The 24,573-nt window shown below is 32.7% G+C and overlaps 1 protein-coding gene and 1 long non-coding RNA gene across 2 annotated transcripts; one reads left to right on the top strand and one right to left on the bottom strand.

The window, feature by feature from the left end:
* Positions 1 to 869: 869 nt before the first annotated feature.
* On the top strand, positions 870 to 23,022 carry LOC141344871 (nucleolar protein 9-like). Its single transcript, XM_073849767.1, has 12 exons — positions 870 to 908; positions 2,701 to 2,950; positions 4,408 to 4,644; positions 7,841 to 8,029; positions 10,238 to 10,345; positions 10,421 to 10,562; positions 10,640 to 10,832; positions 16,881 to 17,021; positions 18,601 to 18,720; positions 20,240 to 20,455; positions 20,536 to 20,641; positions 22,502 to 23,022. The coding sequence occupies exons 2-12, from the start codon at positions 2,758 to 2,760 to the stop codon at positions 22,654 to 22,656; spliced, it is 1,800 nt and encodes a 599-aa protein (XP_073705868.1). The 5' UTR covers positions 870 to 908; positions 2,701 to 2,757; the 3' UTR covers positions 22,657 to 23,022.
* Positions 14,246 to 15,506, bottom strand: LOC141343705 (uncharacterized). Its single transcript, XR_012356795.1, has 3 exons — positions 15,246 to 15,506; positions 14,563 to 14,611; positions 14,246 to 14,460 (listed from the first exon to the last, which is right to left on the bottom strand). It is a non-coding gene; the product is annotated as an uncharacterized lncRNA (long non-coding RNA).
* Positions 23,023 to 24,573: the final 1,551 nt, after the last annotated feature.

The raw sequence follows: 24,573 nt of genomic DNA on the forward strand, positions 1-24,573 counted from the left end.
AAATTGATTTTGATATGTATCAAAAGATTAAAATAAGTAAATATGAATAAATACGTAGATAAAATTTATATAAAAAAGTAAAAAAGACTGTAAAAACTATAACAGTGCTTAAATAAAAAAAGAATAAATAAATCGTATTTTTTATAATTATGTATCAAAAGATTAAAATAAGTAAATAATAGGCATGTGAACAATTAAATAAAGTAAATTAGATTAAAATAAATAAGTAAAAAACTAAAAAACTATAAAAGTTAATAAATAAATAAATGAATATTAAAAAAGATTAAATAAATCATAAAAAAGTATTGTGATAATTACGTAACAACATATTAAAATAAGTAAACGATAAGCATATGAACAAATAAATAAGTGAATAAAGAAAAAAAACGAAAACAGTGCTTTGATAAATAAATAAATCAGAACAACTGATTTTGATAATTACTTATCAAAAGATTAAAATAAGTTAATAATAAGCGCATGAATAAATAAACAAATAAATAAATAAAAATAGATTAAAATAAAGAGTAAATGAACAGGACAGTGCTTTAATAAATAAATAAATAAGATGTTTAAATAAATCAGAAATAAACTGAATTTGATAATTACTTATCAAAAGATTAAAATAAGTTAATAATAAGCGCACGAATAAATAAATAAATAAATAAATAAATAAATAAATAAATAAATAAATACAATTGTATGAAAATAAATAAGTAGATAAAGAGTAAAAAGTATAACAGTTTTCAAATAAATAAATAAATAACAAATATAAGATATAATGTACAAAATGTACAAAAACAATGCGTGACTTTTATTTACGAAATCGCCGTGCGTGTCATCTGGTCGCTCTTACGTCATCACGCTGCGTCGGCCGCTGCTGTTGTACATGTGTGAGCAGAAGCACACTGGTGAGCTCAATATGTCATTTGTATTTATTGGTTATGTGTTAAATAATTATTCTATGATTAACAGTGAGACAGATTGACCTGACTGGTCGATCTAGTGACTCGCTGATTGATTGATCAATTAAAACGATCGGCTGATTGATTAAAACGCGATTGTCGCGCGTATTATTATCAACTTTTTACGTGTTTTATTAATTGTAACACAACAATACTGTGATAATACCGTGTTATTGTTTAAAATACCATGAAAATACCCTAGTATCTTGTTTTATATCAAAGTACCTTGGTGTCAGCATGTGTTTTTGGGAAATTACCATGATAATACCGTGATTAGTATGTTTTTGACTCTCATGTAAATACCATTGCATATTAATATAGTAATTTATTATTTGTATTTAATGAAATACAACAAGTCATCACTACAAAAACACCGCCGATACCTATGGAGACAAAATAGGGCAGGATATACGTTACTTGCAAAATAATTAAAGTTTTGCAAAGGAAAATTTAAGTATTGAGAAAAAATTAAGGTGTTTTTTGCAAAAGGAAAATAAAGTATTGTTCGAAAAAAAAATAAGTTTTGTTAACAAAAATAAAGTTTTGCAAAAGAAAATGAAAGAATTGAGAAAAAAATAAATGTGCTTTTTGCAAACAAAAATAAAGTATTGCAGAAGAAAATGAAATACTGCAAGAATAAAAGAAGTTTTGCAAACAAAAATAAAGAACTGCAAAAGAAAATGAAATAATGCAAGACAAAAATAAGTTTTGCAAAAAAAAGAAAAAATTGTAAAAAAAAAATAATAATAAAGTATTGAGAAAAAATAAATGTGATTTTTGCAAACAGAAATATAGTATTGCAAAGGAAATATTGCAAGAAAAAAAATGCGAAGGAAAATTAAAGTTTTGAGAAAAAAATAAATGTTTTTTGCAAACAAAAATAAAATATTGCAGAAGAAAATGAAATACTGCAAGAATAAAATAAGTTTTGCAAAGGAAAATGAAATATTGCAAGAGAAAAAAAGAAGTTTTGGAAAATTAAAGTATTGGGAAAAATAAGTGCTTTTTGCAAACAAATATAAAGTTTTGCAAAGGAAAACAAAAGTGTTGAGAGAAAAAAATAAATGTGCTTTTTGCAAAAAAAGAATTGCAAAAGAAAATGAAATATTGCAAGACAAAAATAAGTTTTGGGGAAAAAAATGGCAAAGGAAAATTAAAGTGTTGAGAAAAAATAAATGTGCTTTCCGCAAACAAAAATAAAGAAAATGAAATATTTTCTAAATTAAGTTTTGCAAAAAATAAAATAAAGTATTGCAAAGTAAAAATGAAATATTGCATGAAAAATAAGTTTTGCTAACAAAAATAAAGTATTGCAAAGGAAAATTAAAGTATAGAGAAATGTTGCTTTTTGCAAACAAAAATAAAGAATTACAAAGAAAAATGTGTTTCCAGACAAATAGTCTTGCAAATCAAAAGTACTGCAAAATATAAATGAATCAGAGCAAAAGCAATGATTTTGCAACACATATTATTCACGGCAGTAACATTTTTAAACAAACTCTCCCTTGACATGGTCAAAACAATACCAGAAAGTGAGTTTTTTCATTTATTTGCAAAAAGCACATTTATTTTTTCTCAACACTTTCGTTTTCCTTTGCAAAGCATTATTTTCTTTTGCAATACTTTAATTCTTTTAGAAGTTATGACTCCATAGTTCCCATAATAATACCATGGTGCTGTGTAAGGAAGACCAAGGCATGTTTATGTTCTCTCAGATAATAAATGCATGTATTTTCAGGTATAAAAGCACTGCAACTTCACTGTCAGATCTGAGAGAGAACGACAAACCAAAGAGATGATTGAGAAGATGAAGGGTAAAGGGGAACGGCATTTTAAGGGCGGACAGAAGACGGGTCATAAACGGCCCGCGCAGGACGCCAGCGTTGTTGGTGAGACCAAGAGACCAAGACTGGATGCAACAACGGTGACTTACTTCCGCCGCGTCAATGATCGACTGACTAAAGGATTCGAAGAGGAAGAAGAGAAAGGTGAAGAGAGATTACAAAACATCCATCTGTCCACCATGGCTGCACTTATTTGATCAAAATAGAGTAAAAACTGTGAAATGGGTAGTTGACAAATAGGCTTATTTTGTAAAAGACCCTTATGCAGTCCTCTTTTTCAAATCACACTCGGGGATTTCGGGGTCCTTTTTCACCCTGGTAAACAAAATGCAATTTTGTAAGAAAATAATAGTTAAAAAAAAATACATATATATATATTTTTTTTTTTTCTGTTTATTAAAGTTTTTACTCCGCATTTGTGCAGTTTTCAGTGGGTTAATGATATTTTTTAAATATATATAAATTAATAAATAAATATTTTTAAAATGGGTTTTTATACAAAAACTTTTTTTCTTTAATGTAAAATTCACTTTATAAAAGACCCACATTTCTAACTTTAATTCATGGGGATAACATGGATCATTTCACATGGTTTGGTGTAAGATTTTTGCCCATCTTTTGGAAAATCCAGTTTTAAAAGTACAAAAAATAATCACTTTTACCACTAGATGGCTGCAGAGCTCCACTATATGCTGTTTGCTATTTGCCCATCAGTTGAGTTCATAGCTACATATTATGAAATCACAATTCTAACAATAAAAATTACTTTTTGTCAAAGTTCAGGATTTTTTTGTACTGAAACAAATCAGTTCTATTACATATGCAGTAGCAGTACACAACATGAATATAAGAATGCAAAATATCATTTTTTTTTTATTTTTTTTTTATTTTTTGACAAATTATAAGAGAGCAGTTTTTATGGTCTCACAAATGTATTTCTGTGTGTCCTGTGTATTTCAGAATATGTAGATATGAACTCAACTCAAAAAAAAACTTGTGAAAAAATATCTTTCAGGTGCTCAAATAGCAAAAACAATAGTGGAGCTCTGCAGTCATCTACTGGTAAAATAAAAAAAATTTACTTTTAAAACTGGATTTTCCAAAAAATGCACAAAAATCTTACACTAAACCATGTGGAATCATCCATGTCATCCCCATGAATGAAAGTTAGACATGTGGGTCTTTTATAAAGTGAACTTGAATTTTACATAAAAAGCTGTTTTTGTAAAAAAAAAAAAAAAAAAAAGATTTATTAATTTATATCAATTTAAAAAATATCATAAATCCTCCGAAAATGTCAAGTAAAAACATTAATAAACTGGAAAAATCTTTCTTTTTACTATTATTTTGTTACAAAATTGCCACGAACGTGACTTTTTTTTCACACTAACATAAAATCAAGATATCATTCTAATTTTTTTTTTATGTGTAGATCAGGAAAGCGTTGACCGACGTACAAAGTCTCATACCATTTAAACAAAGGGAACATTTTTTTTTAAATTTGAGCAAATGTCATTTGGGATCAAAAAGACCCCGAAGACCGCATGAAAAAACTCTTCAGTAGTTTGTGTCTGAATGTTTGTGTCTCTCCCGGTGTTCAGCTCTGTTCGTAGAGAATGTGCTGTTGGAGGTGAAGGGTAAAGCAGCGATGGTCTCCACAAATATGATTGGCAGGCTGGCTCTGGAGGGGCTGTTCTCATTGGCCAGTCCCACTCAGGTGGCAGAGGTGCTGTCAGAGCTGGGAGGAGAGACGGGGTCAGAGTTCAGAAGCGTGTCATGTGATCAGTGTGGAGCTCATGTGATGGAGAGCGCACTCAGACAGACCCACCGCTGGGCAGGTGAGATTAATAATATTAATTGTAGAAAGTGATAATAGGTTATTAAAGAATTAGTTTACTTCCAGAACACAAAAAATTACAATGTACTCACTCCCTTGTCATCCCAGATGTTCATTTCTTTCTTTCTTCAGTCGATAATAAGTTATGTTTCTTGAGGAAAACATTTCAGGATTGTTCTCCATATAGTGGACTTCTATGGTGCCCCTGAGTTTGAACTTCCAAAATGCAGTTTAAATGCAGCTTCAAAGGACTCTAAACGATCCCAGCTGAGGAAGAAGAGTCTTATCTAGTGAAACGATTGGTTATTTTCTAAAACGAAAAAAAAAAAAATACAATTTATAAACCTTTTAGACACAAACATGAAATTATGACTTTAAAAGTTGTAATTACGAGAAAAAGTTGAAATTACGAGACAAAAATTTCGAAATTATGACTTTAAAAGTTGTAATTACGAGAAAAAATTGAAATTACGAGACAAAAATTTTCGAAATTATGACTTTAAAAGTTGTAATTACGAGAAAAAATTGAAATTACGAGACAAAAATTTTCGAAATTATGACTTTAAAAGTTGTAATTACGAGAAAAAATTGAAATTACGAGACAAAAATTTTCGAAATTATGACTTTAAAAGTTGAAATTACGAGAAAAAGTTGAAATTACGAGACAAAAATTTTCGAAATTATGACTTTAAAAGTTGTAATTACGAGAAAAAATTGAAATTACGAGACAAAAATTTCGAAATTATGACTTTAAAAGTTGAAATTACGAGAAAAAATTGAAATTACGAGACAAAAATTTTCGAAATTATGACTTTAAAAGTTGAAATTACGAGAAAAAGTTGAAATTACGAGACAAAAATTTCGAAATTATGACTTTAAAAGTTGAAATTACGAGAAAAAGTTGAAATTACGAGACAAAAATTTCGAAATTATGACTTTAAAAGTTGAAATTACGAGAAAAAGTTGAAATTACGAGACAAAAATTTCGAAATTATGACTTTAAAAGTTGAAATTACGAGAAAAAGTTGAAATTACGAGACAAAAATTTCGAAATTATGACTTTAAAAGTTGAAATTACGAGAAAAAGTTGAAATTACGAGACAAAAATTTCGAAATTATGACTTTAAAAGTTGAAATTACGAGAAAAAGTTGAAATTACGAGACAAAAATTTCGAAATTATGACTTTAAAAGTTGAAATTACGAGAAAAAGTTGAAATTACGAGACAAAAATTTCGAAATTATGACTTTAAAAGTTGAAATTACGAGAAAAAGTTGAAATTACGAGACAAAAATTTCGAAATTATGACTTTAAAAGTTGAAATTACGAGAAAAAGTTGAAATTACGAGACAAAAATTTCGAAATTATGACTTTAAAAGTTGAAATTACGAGAAAAAGTTGAAATTACGAGACAAAATTTTCGAAATTATGACTTTAAAAGTTGTAATTACGAGAAAAAATTGAAATTACGAGACAAATTTCGAAATTATGACTTTAAAAGTTGAAATTACGAGAAAAAGTTGAAATTACGAGACAAAAATTTCGAAATTATGACTTTAAAAGTTGAAATTACGAGAAAAAGTTGAAATTACGAGACAAAAATTTCGAAATTATGACTTTAAAAGTTGAAATTACGAGAAAAAGTTGAAATTACGAGACAAATTTCGAAATTATGACTTTAAAAGTTGAAATTACGAGAAAAAGTTGAAATTACGAGACAAAAATTTCGAAATTATGACTTTAAAAGTTGTAATTACAAGAAAAAATTGAAATTACGAGACAAAAATTTCGAAATTATGACTTTAAAAGTTGAAATTACGAGAAAAAGTTGAAATTACGAGACAAAAATTTCGAAATTATGACTTTAAAAGTTGAAATTACAATTACAACTTTTTATCTCATCATTTTGATTCAGTATGTCATAATTTCAACTTTTTAACTGGTAATTATGACTTATCTCATTTCAACTTTTAAACTCATAATCTTTCATTTTTATCTCATAATTTAAACTTTTTATCTCATTATGACTTTTAAAGTCATAATTTTTAATTTAGAAAGTCATAATTATGACTTAAGTTTGTCATAATCTCGGCTTTTTATCTTTTCAACTTTTGCAGTATTAATTTTGATTTAATAAGTCATAATTTCATATTTTATCTCGTAATTATGACTTAAGTGTGTCAGAATTTCGACCTTTTATCTCATTTCAACTTTTAAAGTCATAATTTAGAATTTTTATCTCATAATTTCAACTTTTTATCTCGTAATTATGACTTTTAAAGTAAATTCCAGCTTCTTGTCTTCTAATTATGTCTTAAGCAAGTCACAATTTCGACTTTTTATCATTTCAACTTTTAAATTAATAATTTTAAATTGTCATAATTTTGACTTTTTATCTCATTATTACTTTAGAAGTCGTCATTTTTAATTTAGTAAGTCAAATTTAAACTTTTTATCTTGTAATTATGTCTTAAGTACGTCATAATTTGGACTTTTAACTCGTAATTATGTCTTAAGCAAGTTTTTATCCGATTTTAACTTTTTAATTTAGTCATAATTTAGAATTTTTATCTCTTAATTACAACTTTTAAAGTCATAATTTCATCTTTTCATCTTGTAATTATGACTTTTGTATGTCATGATTTCAATTTTTTTAACTCATAATTGACTTAACCAAGTCAGATCTTTTTTTTTATTTATTTTTTTTATCTCATTTCAACTTTTAAAGTCATCATTTTGGAAAAAAAAAATGTTCTCGTAATTTTGACTTTTTATCTTGTAATTGCAACTTTTACCCCCTGTTTCACAGACAAGGCTTAAGCCTAGTCCTAGACTAAAATGTAAGTCTGAGCTGTTTGAACTGAAAGAAACTTGCACTGACTGATCCAAAAAATATATCGGTGCCTTTGTTTTGTCTCAAGATGCACACCAGTAATGTTTTTTTCTAAGCATGTTTATAAAAATTACTTAAATGTCCTAATTGAACTATGGCCTAATCCTGGTTTAGTCTAAGCCCTGTCTGTGAAACCGGGCCTTAAAGTCATAATTTTAAAAATAGTGTTGATTATTATTATTTAATTACTGTTAATACTTTTCTTATTATCTTTTTCTTTGGCTTTATTCCATAGTTTTTTTGTGAAGCTGTTTTGGAACAGTAAGTCAAAGAGCGTTTCTCATGGTCTGATTTGTTTTCTAAAGAGGAGAGCCCTGCGCAGGAGGACGAGGAGCATTGTGGGATGCTGGAGGCTCAGGTGAAGCGTCTGTGTGGAGTCGTCAGGGAGAATATCATGGTGTTCCTGAAGGATCCTCACGGATCGCATGTGCTCCGGACGCTCGTACAGGTGCTGGCCGGATCTCTGACTCGAGACGTACCTGCTGCTCAAACAGGTCAGAAACACACACGATCCTCAGCGCTTCATCACCAGATGATCTGACATTTTCTTTCTGGTTTTGTGTTCGAGATATGATTTCTAGGGAGTTTCTGGGTGGTTTCTCACTGTTGGAAGTCTCTGTGATGCTCGGTTCTGCATCCATTTTTTTTTTTTTTTTTTGTGAACATGGACCACAAAACCAGTCATGAGGGTCTGCAGCATCTAAAAGCTGAATGCAAAATCTTTCCATTGATGTGTGGTTTGTTAGGATAGGACAGTATTTGGCCTGAGATGCAACTGTTTGAAAATCTTTAATCTGAGGGTGCAACAAAAAATCTAAATATTGAGAAAATCACCTTTAAAGTTGTCCAAATGAAGTTCTCAGCAATGCATATTACTAATCAAAAAATTACGTTTTGATATATTTATGGTAGGAAATGTACAAAATATCTTTATGGAACATGATCTTTACTTGGCTTAAAAAGACAAATGTATCATTTGAACCCATACAATGAATTCTTGTCTATTGCTACAAATATACCTGTGATACTTACAACTGGTTTTGTGGTCCTGGGAAAAACAAAAAATCGTAATAATAAAATAATCTTTTTTTATATATATATATATATATATATATATATATTTGCTCATCAACAGCCAAAAAATGCAATAAATAAATAAAACATTTTCTTTTCATTTGCTGCTTTTATCAGACAAGCACATAGAACTTTTAATAGTAGTAAACGCGTTTGATTATTTATTATTTTTATTTTTCTGTTATCAGCCTAAAAAGCACAAAAAATTATTTAATATTAAATGCGTTTTTTCCCCCCTTTTGCATCTGTTATCAGCCAAAAAGGACATAAATAATCTTAATAAAAATCAGATTTTTTTTTTGTATTTTTCATTTGTGTCTGTTTTTAGCCAAAATACACACAAAAATCTTAATAATAATAAAAACGTCAGATTTTGCCTTTTTCCTTTTTTTCCCATTTAATTTTATCAGCCTAAAAGCACAACATTTTTTTTATAAAAATAAAGGCATCTGATAATTTATTATTATAGTTTTTAAATTGTTCCTGCTATCAGCCAAAAACGCAAAAAAAATCTTTATAATGAAGCATCTGAGATTTTTTTTTATTCTTCTTATTTTTAATTTGCTTTCTGTTATCAGCCAAAAAGCACAAAAATTATCTTTTATATTAAATGCATCTGAGTTTTTAAATTATATTTTTTCTTCATTTTTAAATTGCTTTTTATCAGCCAAAAAGCCTGTAAATAATCTTAAAAAATTTATTTTTAATTTGTCTGTTTTTAGCCAAAAAAGTTTAAAAAAATCTTTATATTAAAGCATCTGATATTTATTTATTCTTCTTATTTTTAATTTGCTTTCTGTTATCAGCCAAAAAGCACAAAAAGTAATAATCATAAAAAAGCATCTGATATTTATTTCTTCTTCTTTATTTTCTCCCCATTTGCTTCTGTTTTCAGTCAAAATAATAATAATAATAATAATAATAATGAAATAATAATAAAAACATCTGATATTTGTTTTTTTTTTTTCCATTTAATTTTATCAGCCTAAAAGCACATTTATTTTTATAATAATAAAGGCATCTGCTAATTTATTATTATAGTTTTTAATTTGTTTCAGCCAAAAATGCAAAAAAATTACCTTTAATATTAAATGCATCTGAGAGTTTTAAATTGTATTTTTGTTCTTCATTTTTCCATTGCTTTTTATGTAAATAATCTTAATAAGAATCTGATTTTTTTGTATTTTTAATTTGTCTGTTTTTAGCAAAAAAAAAAAAAAAAAAATCTTTATATTAAAGCATCTGATATTTTTTATTATTCTTTTTTTTAATTTGCTTCTGTTTTCTGTCAAAATAATAATAGTAATTATAATAATAATAATAATAATAAATAAAAGCATGATCATATGATATATATATATTTTTTTTTTTTTTTTGCTTTTTGTTATCAACCAAAAAAAACTGAAAATAAATCATCTTAATAATAATAAAAGCATAAACCTGATTTTGAATGTATTTTTTTTTACTTGCATCTATCATCAGCCAAAAACCTGATATTTATTTATTTATTCTTTATATTTTCCCCATTTGCTTCAGTTTTTTCTGTTATCTTTAATAATCATAATAATAATAAAACCATCTACTATGTTTTGCATTCTTTTTATTAATTTTGTTTAATTTGCCCTCAGGCAAAAAGCCCAAAAAACCTAAAGCGGAGGTGTTGGATTTTGAGATTCCCGTCTCGTTCTGGTGGGAGCTGAAGCATCTGTCCGACTGTGTGATGGAAAACGTCAACGGTAACGATCTGAACATCTGAACACCTTCATGCGTGTGTTGTGTCGCTCCTCTTCACCTTTGGTGTCTGTTCTCAGTCTGCGTGACGAACGCCAGCTCCAGCGCCACTCTCCAGACGCTGCTGACCGTCAGTCACAGGAAGAGGCCCATTCTGTGCAAGAAGTTGATCAAGTGCATCATGGGATACCTGACGTCGATCAGCTCAGCTCCTGGAGTCAGGTGAGGATGATGATGATGATGATGATGAAGGGTCGGCGGGTGGATGTTGAGATGCTGATCTCCTGTTTCTCTTTCAGTCCGCTGCTGTTGTTCATGAAGGACCCGTCCTGCAGTCATCTGATCCAGACCGTCTTCAGCTTCTCCCATAAGGCTCTGCTGCAAAACCTCTACAAGAACCACCTGAGAAAGCAGCTGATGTCTTTGGCCCTTCATCCCATCGCAAACTTCACCGTTCAGAGCCTGATCACAGCTTCAGCGCACTGCAAAGTGGTACACCATTTATTGTTATTATGATCATGTCTTTTGGGGGGTTTTATGAACAGAAGCAAATGAAAAACATTAATAATAAGATTAACTAGATAAAAAAAAGGTCTTTAAGTTGGCTTGAGAAAGCCTGATCAGAAAATTTGAAAAAAAATTTAAAAATTTTTACTAAGTTTTTAGAAGTTTTTCAGTCTGAAGTAGTTTTAAAGCTTGAATGCATAGAAGGCAATACAGTCTGTCATAAATGGATGGATAGATAGCATGCTATTAGCATGATTGACATATTACTAGCATGTTTCTAACTTGATAAGCATGTTACTATCATGGGAAGCAAGTTACTAGCATGTTTCTAGCATGATTAGCATGTTTCTAGCATAACTTGCAAGTTACTAGCATGTAGCTAGCATGATTAACCTGTTGCTAGCACATTAATAACATGATTATCAAGTTGCTAGAATGTTTCTGGCATGATTAGCAAGTTACAAGCATGTTTCTAGCATAACTTGCAAGTTACTATCATGTAGCTAGCATGATTAGCCTGTTGCTAGCACATTAATAACATGATTATCAAGTTGCCAGCATGTTTCTGGCATGATTAGCAAGTTACTAGCATGTTTCTAGCATAACTTGCAAGTTACTAGCAATGTAGCTAGTATGATTAGCCTGTTGCTAGCACATTAATAACATGGTTAGCAAGTTGCTAGCATGTTTCTAGCATGATTAGCAAGTTAACAGCATGTTTCTAGCATGATTAGCATGTTTCTAGCATAACTTGCAAGTTACTAGCGTGTAGCTAGCATGATTAGCCTGTTGCTAGCACAATACTAGCATTATTAGCAAGTTGCTAGCGTGTTTCTAGCATGTTTCTGGCATGTTTCTAGCGTGATTAGCATGTTTCTAGCATAATTTGTAAGTTACTAGCATGTAGCTAGCATGATTAGCTTGTTGCTAACACATTAATAGCATAATTAGCAAGTTGCTAGCACGTTTCTAGCATGATTAACAAAGTTGCTAGCACGATTAGCTTGTTGCTAGCACATTAATAGCATAATTAGCAAGTTGTTAGCACGTGTCTAGCATGATTAGCAAGTTGCTAGCATGTTTATTGCATTATCAGCAAGTTGCTAGCATGTTTCTAGCATTATTAGCATGTTTCTAACATGATTGATATGCTACTAGTGTGTTAGCATGTTGTTAGCATCATTAACATGTTGCTAACATGTTTCTAGCATGTTTATTGCATTATCAGCAAGTTGCTAGCATGTTTCTAGCATTATTAGCATGTTTCTAACATGATTGATATGCTACTAGTGTGTTAGCATTATTAACATGTTGCTAACATGTTTCTAGCATGATTAGCGAGCATGATTAGGATGTTACTAGTGTGTAGCTAGCATGATTACAATATTGCTAGCATTATGTTAGCATTACTAGCATGATTAGCATGTTGCTAGCCTGTTTCTAGCATGATTAGCAAGTAGTTAGCATGTTACTAGCATGATTAGCATTTCATTAGCATGTTTCTAACATGATTAACATGCTACTAGCATGTTGGTAACATGTTAGCATCATTAACGTGTTGCTAACATGTTTCTAGCATGATTAGTATCTTACCAGCAAGTAGCTTGCATGATTAGAATGTTGCTAGCGTTATGTTAGCATTACTAGCATGATTAGCATTTTTCTAACATGATTCGCATGTTGTTAGATTAGATTAGATTAGATTCAACTTTATTGTCATTACACATGTACAAGTACAAGGCAACAAAATGCAGTTTAGGTCAAGTGCAGGATAAAGGTATAATTTCCCTGCTGAAAAAAACAGCATATCGTCGCTGTCGGGCGGAATCCTCGTATCTCCAAAACCAATATTTTTCAGGAAATAAAAAAAACTGCATATTTTTTGAGTTATTAAACATTGTATCGTTTAAGTTGGTATTATACCTTATATTGCTATCATATACTGTTGTGTACCAACATTAACAAAACATTTCCCCATAATCATGTTTAAATGGAGATACGAGATTTATGCCTTGAAAGCAGGGAGATACGCGGTTACGCTGTCATTGATTAGAATGGAACGGACACAGACGTCGCTGTCAGCTGTGTTTATCAAAGTCTGCGGTCGCGTTGAGCCTTTTGACAAGAGATAAGGCTTTAAGAGCTATTCAAAGCTAATGATTGTGGTTACATACATATTCCTAAACTCTATTTTACACGTTTAAGAGCTATGAGTAATGCAATACCAAAATAAAACGTTAAACAGGCTAATAGGCGGAAATTAATCTGCACGCAAAGTCGGCGGTCGCGTTGAGCCTTTTGACGAGAAAAGGCTTCAGTAGTTACAAAAATTAATAACTGTGGTAACATACATCTTCCTAAACTCTATTTTAAAGGTTTAAGAGCTATAAGTAATGAAATACAAAAAACGATGAGGTGACTAGGCTGTCTAATAGACAGAAATTATCCTAATCTGCATGCAAACTTACCTTCATGGCTCACAGGCTTCATTCTGCACGTAAGCATTACAGCTATCGATTTTTAACAAAACATGCCTACTCAAATGTATCTAAACGAACTATTTTCACTCGTTATTGTTTAAAAAACAGACAAGAGTTATCCAAAGATAGGCTTACTTGGCGCCATTAGACAGCCCTTTTTCTCCCATAAATAAAAACTTGCTACTATTTTACATGCACAGTGCCAAGAGAGGCATAGTCTAGAAGTAGGCCAAACAGCTGAACAGTAAAATAATAATAAAAATAAAAGCGAAGTCAATAAATAATGATAAAAACAATAATTTAATGGTGGTATCCAAACCATTCAATTTAATTCAAGTATTATATCAGATACATTTAAAAACTTCAATGCACATGTATAAGTCTATTAATAAGCCTAGTAAAAAGTAGATATTACATAAATACATAAATAATAAATATTATTGATATCTGATATCAAAACTATAAAAATATCTGATATCTTAACTGATATCATAGTTTAACAGATTAACAGTCAATATGACGGCAATGTAACAACACGCACATAGCCTCACAGATGCATGCACGCAGACAAGGCTTGCTTTACTAAGCCCATTACTGAGTGTATTTGTGTTTATGAGTAGGGTGAGCCCTTGTCTGTGTGCCTGTATCTGTGCTCTGTGTGTGTTGTTACATTGACTGTGTTAAGGGATAGTTCACTTCAAAATGAAAATTCTGTCATATATTCACCCTCAAGTTGTTTTCAAGAGTTTCTTTCTTCTGCTGAACACAAAGGAAGATATTTAGAATAATGAAAAAAAATACTATGAAAGTCAGTGGGTCCAGTTAACTGGTTACTGACATTCTTCAAAATATCTTCCTTTGTGTTCAGCAGAAGAAAGAAAATCACCAAGTTTATTATCAAGTTTCCAAGCTAATGAAGCAAATTGTTGTAAAAGCTGTGAAAATCCTTTGGGATGACTTCCTTCAGGTCTTGGAGGTGTTTGAATTTCAGCTCTTTGATCTTCAGGCGGTCTAAATAGAGTGGGGTGACTGTGTGGCTGTCTGAGGTGGAGTTTCGGAGTTGGTGACTTGGATGTGGATGCCAGTCATCAGAGTGGTTGATTTTGAAGTCCATCATTCCATTGTTGTTGTACCTAATAGCACAAAATATAACACAACATCATAATCACTGTAAGATTTCATACAATAATTTGCAACATCATAATGTCATGCATAAGATTTACATTGGTAATTACCTGATGGCTCTGATATCGTGGACAGTTGGGTCACCATCTGACAGAGTTCCTTTAAGGACACAAACATGGTTGCAAAAAAAAAAAAAAATGAATAAAGGTCAAATGATCATTTCCCTAAGTTATACGGCATGTTTACGTATGATAACGAGGCAAGAAGCCAGCTAGCTTGCTTAAAGTCATGTCACCTTTATTTATATAACGTTAGCGCTTTTACAATACAGATTGTGATGAACATGATGACAAAGGCAACTAGGTTACTTGTTTAACATGACGGCGTGCCTTAACATTGTAAACTACAATCCTGACATAGTAAGTTACATTAAATTATGTTGTTCCTCAGACGAGCGGCAGAACTAGCGGGGGGGTTGCGATTTTTTTCTTTCTTTAAAGCCCCACGAAAATCAGGTTAGCTATCTCACCAAACATGACGACAAAACCAATGCATAGTGACTAAGTAAGTCAACGGCAGGCATTTTGTGTGCATTAAATTCATTATTCTCGTCAGAAACAAAACCATGTAAGATTTCAATCAACAAGATAGCTAACGTTACCGTCCAATGGTAGACCTAGCTGAAAGAAAAATCTAGCATCCTCAGAAACGATGCATTACACCTTAGCACTACCATTGCTTCAAGATCGAGATAAAACTGTTATATATAATATAATTTACCTCAAACATTTACCTCAGAGGACGTTGCTCGACGAGGATTTCAGGAGACGTTCAATCTTGAGGGCTGAGGAGACAAAATGCTGCGAAGTTTCTGCCGACTGCCGCCCACGAAGTGAAGAAGAGGTGGAGTTACGAGGATTCTCAGACAGTTGAAGTGTCCAATGGAGTTAAGAGTTTTGCTCTCAAGCTATTTTCAACACCTTAGATTGGTTAATAATTTGTAAAAATAACAGACCCACGTGGGGACAGACCAATAGCATCGATTTGTGAAAAAATATGAAATTAACTAAATTTGGACATACGAGGTTTCCGCCCGACAGCGACGATATGCTGGTTAGGTATGTTTTGGTGCTGGGATGCTGGTTTTAGCTGGTTTATGCTGGTCCTTTGCTGGTTTATGGTGGTCCTTGACCAGCAACATGACCAGCATAAACCAGCATAAACCAGCTAAAACCAGCATCCCAGCACCAAAACATACCTAACCAGCATATGCTGTTTTTTCCAGCAGGGTTATAAGTTATAAGTGCATTTATAGGAGATATGAACAGGGGGAAGCTATGGATAATATTTACAGATGAAGTACTGTGAGCATAATTTACAGATGATAATTAACTACAATTAGAATGTATAAATAGATGAACACAATATTCAGATTGCTATTAACTATAATGTAAATTGCAGGTAGATTTGAACATAATATACAGGTTGCTGTTGAGGGGTGAGGATTTGGGGGTGAGGAACAAAGAAAGGTGGTCTGATTGTCCAAAGTGGGGGAGGGGGGTCACAGTATAAGCTTCAGCCATGTTTGTGTATACATGGTCTAAAGTTTTGTTCCCTCTGGTGTGACGGAAAATGTTTTGGTGAAATTTGGTGAGTACTGTCTTTAAGTTTGAGTGATTCAAATCCCCCGCAACAATAAATGCAGCCTCCGGGTGAGCAGTTTGTTGTTTGCTGATGGCCGCATGAAGTTCGTTCATAGCAAGCTTGGCATCAGCGTCAGGAGGAATGTAAGCAGCGGTTATTATGGTGGAGGTGAACTCCCGCGGCAGATAATAAGTGCTTTTCTTCAGCAATAAGGTCCGCTTTGCGTCGTGCCTAACAACGCCCTTCAGCCGTGATATATTCACGATACAGCACGGCCTCAAGTACCTTATTGCTTTTATAAAACGGTTACCACACAATAAAAATATTAAAATCTAAAATATATATTAATTTATATATATTAAGTTGTACGTTTTCATAAAGTAAAATCATTAACTGCCTTCCGCTGTAAAAAGTAGTCCCTAACTGCTGCAGCTGTGTTTACGTTGCTAAGGGTGGTTGCTAAGGGGGTTCAATGATACACAAAACCGTTGAGTGAAGCGGTCATAGCAGTGCCGTATCATGAATACCACACAGCTGCTGACCAATCAGAATTGAGGAATGGAACTAACTGTTTTATAATTGTGAAGAAATTGTTGGTTATTCACTCCCCCCACCTACAATCCCTGCTGGACCTAAGACTCGAACCTGCAACCTTTGGGTTACAAGTCAGAGTCTGTAACCATTAGGCCACGGCTGCCCCCACCTTTTCAAGCCAACTTAAAGTATGTCTTGACGAACTTTTTTATCTAGTTTTCTTTGAAATGTGTTTCTATCACCTGCTCAGTTCCTGAAGATCTTCGATGAGCTGATGGAGGGGTTCGAGGCGATTCTGGCGGCCAATCACATGGGTGTAGCGGTTCGATTGGTGGAGAGCTGTGCTCACTGGGAGCAGAAGCAGAATGAACTGCTGCAGCGCCTCCTGCAGGTACACATCAAATACAGCAGGATTTCTCACACTATTCCTCATCAGCAGTTGACCAGGTGCAGGATTGTTTATATTTAACCCCCAAAGAAAACAAAAAGAACTATTCTGCCCTCCAAAGGCAAAGTGCAGTAACTACACGTTTGGTCAAGGTTGAGTTAAGGCTTATAAGGCTTTGTGACAACCGTTTTGTCTTTTGGCAAAGTCTCCCGGTTCAATTTTGAAACACTGCAGTAACTACAAAATCCAAACTAATACCATATATAGTGTAAAAACTTTAAAGGCATTTTTCTCAGTCTCAGTGTTGCCGTAGTTACTGCACTTTGCCTTTGTAGGGCAGTATTGTTCTTAAATGTTTAATAACTTTTGAACCGCTAATCCAATTTGAATGCTTTAAAAAGTCAGGTAATGCACAGAGTCTCATTTGGATATTCAGAGGCTCCATAGTGAGCATGATTATGTCCTCAGCACTGATTCGTCAGATCAAACCAAGGCATTCAGTTGCTCTGAGCCAAACAGGAACGATTGTTAATGCTTAGTCCCACCTCTGTGCCCCGATTGGTTCAAACTGTCAACTATTCAACCAATAAACAGGTTTTGGTCTTTTGAACCACCAATTAGCAAGTTTTTTTGCAAATCTGAACAAACGCTAAGTGAAAGTAAAGTGTGTCTTGCGTGCATGAAAACAAACGCAAAATAAGACATTTGCATGACAGCATTTTTTGAAAAAGCACGGAAATACTCACAACAGAGCAAACAAAAACAAAAAACAAGAATGAAACAGCAGTAGATATCGGATAAAGCACTGAAATTGAGGTTTTCGTGTCATGAGGTTATGCAGTCTCCCGGTAAAATAGATTCTGACGCAGACTACAGCCAGCAGATCCATCTATTTGGTTATGTTATGTAAATAAATCTTACATAGTTTGTAAAGATTATTTGCACTATTTTTTCTGTCGCACTCAGTATATTTCTGTCATTTTGTGTGTAGTTTGTGAATAATTTAGACTGTTTTTTTTTTTTTTTATTGCACAAGACAATTTGTGCAATTGTTTTCACTACTTCCTACACTGTTTGTGTTTATTGTTCATACTCAGATTAATATATTTATCTGAGAAAGTAACTTTTTTTTACTGTGTTTTTGCATTATATAACACTGTTTCTACTATTACTTTACTCCTGAAATGTTTTTGGACAGATCTATATCGTCAACCAACTAAATAGTCCAGTTTTTCACTAAAAAGCGCCTATAATAAAATTGTAATAAATGGCTATAACTTGCTTGAAAAAAAAAAAAAAAAACACCCAATTGTTGCTAGCGTTTTTCCTAAAATTCTGGAAATTCACTCATTTTTAGAGAAAACAAAAGGGAAATTGTAATTTTAAATGAGCTAGACATAAAGTTCTTTTGTTTATAATGATATATGACAATTGATGCTGACTGCTAGAATAGAAAAAAAAAAAAACTAAGAAATGTACAGGTGCCTCATGTGCCCCAAAAAATGTTCTAGGTCTTTAAGCGTTAAACACTAGTTTAACCAGCTGCCAAAGATGTGAGATGTTGAACTCTGTTTCCCATCAGGCATTTCACTGCAATGAACCGGCATCACTTCAGGTCTCCTGTCTGCCTCTCTTCCTGTCCTTAATGACGCATGAAGTGTACTACAACACAGAGACAGCAGAGGGAGACGCCGTCACACAGGTGCTCAATCACACACTTAACAGTGAAGGCTATAGTACTCATACTAGTCTAACAGCATGTACACTGCCACTCAAAAGTTTAGGATCAGTTAGACTTGTAATGTTTTTTAAAGCTCGTCAAGGCTGCATTTATTTATTAAAAAATACAGGAAAAAAAAACAATTTTATTACAATATAATATAATGCTTTTTATGTTAATATACTTTAAAATGTAAATTATTTCTGTGATGCAAAGCTGAATTTTCATCAGCTGTTACTCCGGTCTTAAGGCGAGACACTGCAGTTGAATAGGGTAAAAGTTCTTGTTTAATTGTTTTGACATGTTAGAGTCAAATGTTTTTACTGAGGGGATTTTGGGGATCTCATTTTGTCATTCCATAAATCAGAAAATACTTAGAACAGACAGAAAACAATGTATTTTTTCAGCATTTTTGGATGAATAAAATGTTGCATAAAATCAAGCAAATTATATATGAACAAATCCCTCTGTAAAAACCTTCAGGCTATAGACAGGGATAAAAACGTGAAGTTTGATGTGTAAGTGCTACTGAAGTGAAGATTTAAGGCTCAGTGTTGGAGAAAAAACTCTTGGCCCTTAAACATATGGATTGTAATTGAAATCTTTTGACACAAATAGATAAAGTGCTATAAAAGAAACACTTAACAGTGTCTTTTGGGTGTTTTCTTTCCACTAGTCTGAAAAAACTCTTTATGAAACACCAAAAAGCCCAAAATCTCAGATTTGACAGGTGCACCTTCAGTGTCCTTAAGTGTCACATGATCCTTCAGAAATCATTCTAATATGCTGATTTATTATTAGAAATATCAATATTGGAAACTTTTTTTTAAAATCTGTGTTTCCTTTTTTTAATTCTTTGGTGAATAACAAGTTAAAAAGAACAGCATTTATTTAAAATATTAGTCTTTTCTAAAAATATAAATCTATGCTATCACTTTTTATTAATTGAACACATCCTTGGTGAATAAAAGTATTAATTTCTTTCAAAGAAAATAACTGACCCCAAAATTTTGAACAGTAGTGTATATTATTAGATAGCCTTTTTTATTTAAATAAATGTTCTTTTTAACCTTTTATTGATCAAAGAGCTTCCAAAAAAAAAAAAGTTTTCAACACTGATAATAAATCAGTATATTAGAATGATTTCTGAAGCATCATGCGGCATTGAAGACTAGAGTAATGATGCTGAAAATTCTGCTTTATATCACAGGAATAAATTACATTTTAAAATATATTCACATAGAAAACAGTTATTTTTAATTGAAATAATATTTCTTATTTTTTCTGTATTTTTAATCAAATAAATGCAGCCTTGATGAGCTGAAACATCTTTAAAAACCAGTGGCAGTATGTGAAATTACTGTAATATTAATTTTATTTTATTTTAATTTATGATGTTTAGTACTGTTATTACATACTATGTGCTGTTTCAAATGCTGTTTAAACAGAGATGAAGTGTGTAGTATGCAGTATGTATGTAACATGTGCTCTGTGCTGTCAGTCTGTGCGCAGTTTGTCTGTATGTTATCACGGATCTCGACTGGTTCAAGCTCTGGCCGGATTCAAAGACCGAACCATCCTGATGAACAGTCTTCACGCCCTCAGCTCCGCCGACCTGCTGACCCTCGGCACCGACTGCATGGGCACCCATGCTCTCCAAATGCTGGTGACGATGGTCAGCGATAAAGGCCGAGGAAAGATCTTGAGAAAGCTGGAGGTAAACATCACAAACTCATTTGTTTCTGCAAACGATGATGAGACGAATCTTACGAATGTCACTTGAAATCTTCCTCACAGGAGCTTTACGTTCAGCTGGCCTGTTCCAGCTGCGGCAGCCGTTTGTTAGAGGCCGTGTGGAACAGCGCCAACGTCAGTCAGAGACAAAGCATTGCTGAGAAACTAGGTGAGATGGATTTAACATTTTATTTTGCATGCGTGAAAGCATTAGCTCAGACGAAACTGAAAGTTTGATGTAAACGTGCTCATCCAAGATTAGGATGAGTTTGTTCCTTTATCAGATTTGTAGAAATGTGTCATTCCTTCCCTTGCTCACCAGTGAATGGAGGCTGTCAGAATGAGAGTCCAAATAACTGATTAAAAACATCACAGTAATCCATAAGTAATCCACACCACTCCAGTCCATCAGTTAACATCTTGAGAAGATATAAGCCGAAACAAATCCATCAACGTTTTTAACTTAAATACAATTTCATAATCAATAATAACACTTCCTCCAGTGAAAAAAAAAAAGTGGTCTTGTCTAAATCAGGAGAGCATTGCAAAATGATTCAAAGTGCTCCAATTGGATTGCGTATTGTGAATCATTTGATTTAGATTGGAACTTCAGAGTGGGTTTGCAAATCATTTGATTCTGTTCGGTACTTTAGATCGCAAATCATTTGATTTAGATTGGGACTTTAGAATGAGTTTGCAAATCATTTGATTCAGATCGGAACTTCAGAGTGGGTTTGTGAATCATTTGATTCAGACTGAGACTTAATCATTTGATTCAGATTGGGTCTTCAGAGTGGATTCACAAATCAGTTGATTCAGATCGAAACTTTGGTGCAGGTTCGCAAATCATTTGATTCAGATCGGAACTTCAGAGTGGGTTTGTGAATCATTTGATTCAGACTGAGACTTCGAAGTTGGTTTTGCAAATCATTTGATTCAGATTGGGTCTTCAGAGTGGATTCACAAATCAGTTGATTCAGATCGAAACTTTGGTGCAGGTTCGCAAATCATTTGATTCAGTTCGGGACTTCAGATCACAAATCATTTGATTTAGATCCAGACTTTAGAGTGGGTTTGTGAATCATTTGATTTAGATTGGAACTTCAAGAGTGGGTTTGTGAATCATTTGATTCAGACTGAGACTTCGATGCTGGTTTTGCAAATCATTTCATTCAGATTGGGTCTTCAGAGTGGATCCGCAAATCAGTTGATTCAGATCGAGACTTTGGTGCAGGTTCGCAAATCATTTGATTCAGTTCGGGTCTTCAGATCACAAATCATTTGATTATGATCCAGACTTTAGAGTGGGTTTGTGAATCATTTGATTCAGATCGGAACTACAGAGTGGATTCGTAAATCAATTGATTCAGATCGAGACTTTGGTGCAGGTTCGCAAATCATTAGATTCAGATCGGAACTTCAGATCAAGAATCATTTGATTTAGATTGGAACTTTGCATATATGTGAATCATTAGATTCAGATCGGAACTTTAGAGTGGGTTTGCGAATCATTTGATTCAGTTCTGGACTTCAGATCATGAATCATTTGATTTAGATTGGAACTTTGCATATATGTGAATCATTTGATTCACATCGGAACTTCAGAGTGGGTTAGCAAATAATTTGATTTAGATATTTCGGTGCAGGTTCGCGACTCATTTAAATCAGTTCCGGACTTCAGAGCGTGTATTTGTTTCAGCTTTTATGTTCCCCAGATGTTAACTGATGGACTAGAGTGGTGTGGATTACTTGTGATGTTTTTATTCAGCTGTTTGGACTCTCATTCTGACGGCACCCATTCACTGCAGAGGATCCATCGGTGAGACAGTGACATTCATGAGATGAATATGGTGTTCTCACAGTGAATATGAGCTCATGACAGAGTTGTATAAAGTTGTTTTAGATCAAGTAAAACATTTTACACGGTCAACTTCCCAAAGTAATTTGCCGTTGTCTTTGCACAAGTTGATCCGTCAGAGTAGCTTATGTTCTGATCAAAGTGTGTTTTATCGTCTCTCTCCTCTCGCAGTCCCCAGTGAAAGTCAGCTCCGATCCGATCAGTTCGCACGCCACATTTGGACCAAATTTGGTCTGACAAACTTCATGAGGAGACGGGCCGATTGGCAGGAGGTTCAAACAGGAGAGTCAAAGAAAAGGAAGATGTTCAGTGATATTCTGCAGTAAGACTTTAAACAAACTGTAATCGTTTCCCTTGAACGACGCAGTACAAGAGTCATTTTAGGAAGTAAGGAATTTTCAGTGAATCGCCCTTCAAGTTGCATTTTATAAAAAAAAAAAAAAAAAAAAAAAAAAATATAAGAAATGGTACAATTTTGTGTCTCTATGCACACTAGACTGGACCTTCCGTTTATGGTGTGGAAAACTTTTGGGAGTTCATTTCTGCTACAGAATATGCACAAATTCTGACTTTTTCTTACAATTCTGAGTTTTTGTCTTTGAATTCTTGAGTTTATACATTGCAATATGTCACAATATGTCAATAGTTTATTTTGTTGTAATTCTGAGTCAATACATCACCATTTTTGAGTATCTCGCAATTCTCAGCTTATTTGTTGCAATTCATACATTGCAGTTCTGAGCTTATACGCCACAGTTTTGTGTTTGATGTCACAATTCTTGAGTTTGTATCTTGCATTTCTGAGCTTATACATTACAATTATTGAGTTTCATATCTTGCAATTTATAAGTTGCAATTCTGAGCCAATACTAAAGATTCCTGAGCTTATATATCACAATTTTGAGTTTGATGTGGCAATTCTTGAGTTTGTAACGTTGTATCTTGCAATTCTGAGCTTATACTTTGCAATTTGGTGTTCATATTTCACAATTCTTCAGTTTATACGTCGCAATTCTAAGTTAAAATGACGCGTTTCTGAATTTATGCGTTGCAATATGTCGACCAATAAACTCAAGAATTGCGAATTGTAAAGTGTAACTGGCAACATAAAAACTTAACATGTTGCAAGTTATACGTGTTTACACGATGCAATTCTAAAGTTAATTTTGAGTTCATACATTGCATTTTTGGAGTGTCTCGCAATTCTAAGGTTATTCGTTGTAGTTTATACATCGTAGTTGTGATTTTTTTTATATTGCAATTCTGAGTTTATACATTGCAATTCTGTTAAGTTTATGTCTCACAATTTATACATCACAAATCTGAGTGTATGTCTCACAATTCTTGAGTTTATACGTCACAATTTTGGGTTTATATCTCGCAATTCTTGCAATTCTGAGTTTGTATCTCACATTTCTGAGCTTATATGTTGCAAATATTGAGTTTATATCTAGCAATTTATACATCAAAATTCTGAGTTTATACTTCACTGAGTTTATATCTCACAATTCTTGAGTATCTCGCAATTCTGAGTTTGTCTCACAATTTATACATCGCAATTCTGAGCTTAAATATCACAATTTTGAGTTTGATGTGGCAATTCTTAATTTTGTATTTTGCAATTCTCAGCTTATACACTGCAATTTCGAGTTTATATCTCACAATTCTGAGTTTATATCACTCAGTTCGAGTATCTCACAATTTTGAGTATACGTTGCAATTCTAAGCTTATGTTGCAAGTTTTAGTTTATATCTTACAATTTCTCTGTCTCAATTCTTCAGTTTTTACGTTGCAATTTGGAATACGTGACGCAATTCTTGAGTTTGTATCTTGCGTTTCTGAGCTTATACATCGCAATTATTGAATTTATATCTCGCAATTTTTAGTTTGATGTGGCAATTCGTAAGTTTATACGTCGCAATTCTTAAGTATCTTGCAATTCTATGGTTATACGTTGCAATTCTGAGTTATACGCTGCAATTTCGAGTTTATATTTTACGATTCTGAGTTTGTGTCACAATTCTTAAGTATCTTGCAAATTCTATGGTTATACGTTTATATCTCACAATTTATGCGTTGCAATTCTAAGCTTAATGCTTAATTCTGAGTTTATACGCTCAATTCTGAGCTTATATGTTGCAATTTTGAGTTTATATCTCACAATTTCTTCATCACAATTCTGAGTGTATATCTCAATTCTTCAATTTATACGTCGCAATTCAGTTTATATTGTCGCAATTCT

Source organism: Garra rufa, chromosome 10, assembly GCF_049309525.1.
Source record: "Garra rufa chromosome 10, GarRuf1.0, whole genome shotgun sequence".
NCBI lineage: Eukaryota > Metazoa > Chordata > Actinopteri > Cypriniformes > Cyprinidae > Garra > Garra rufa.

Excerpts from the sequence above, each read along its gene's own strand:
- LOC141344871 (XM_073849767.1), top strand. The coding sequence starts at position 2,758 with ATGATTGAGAAGATGAAGGGTAAAGGGGAACGGCATTTTAAGGGCGGA. Across the intron at positions 2,951-4,407 it reads CGAAGAGGAAGAAGAGAAAG|CTCTGTTCGTAGAGAATGTG; the intron begins GTGAAGAGAGAT and ends CCCGGTGTTCAG. Across the intron at positions 10,833-16,880 it reads CTTCAGCGCACTGCAAAGTG|TTCCTGAAGATCTTCGATGA; the intron begins GTACACCATTTA and ends TCACCTGCTCAG.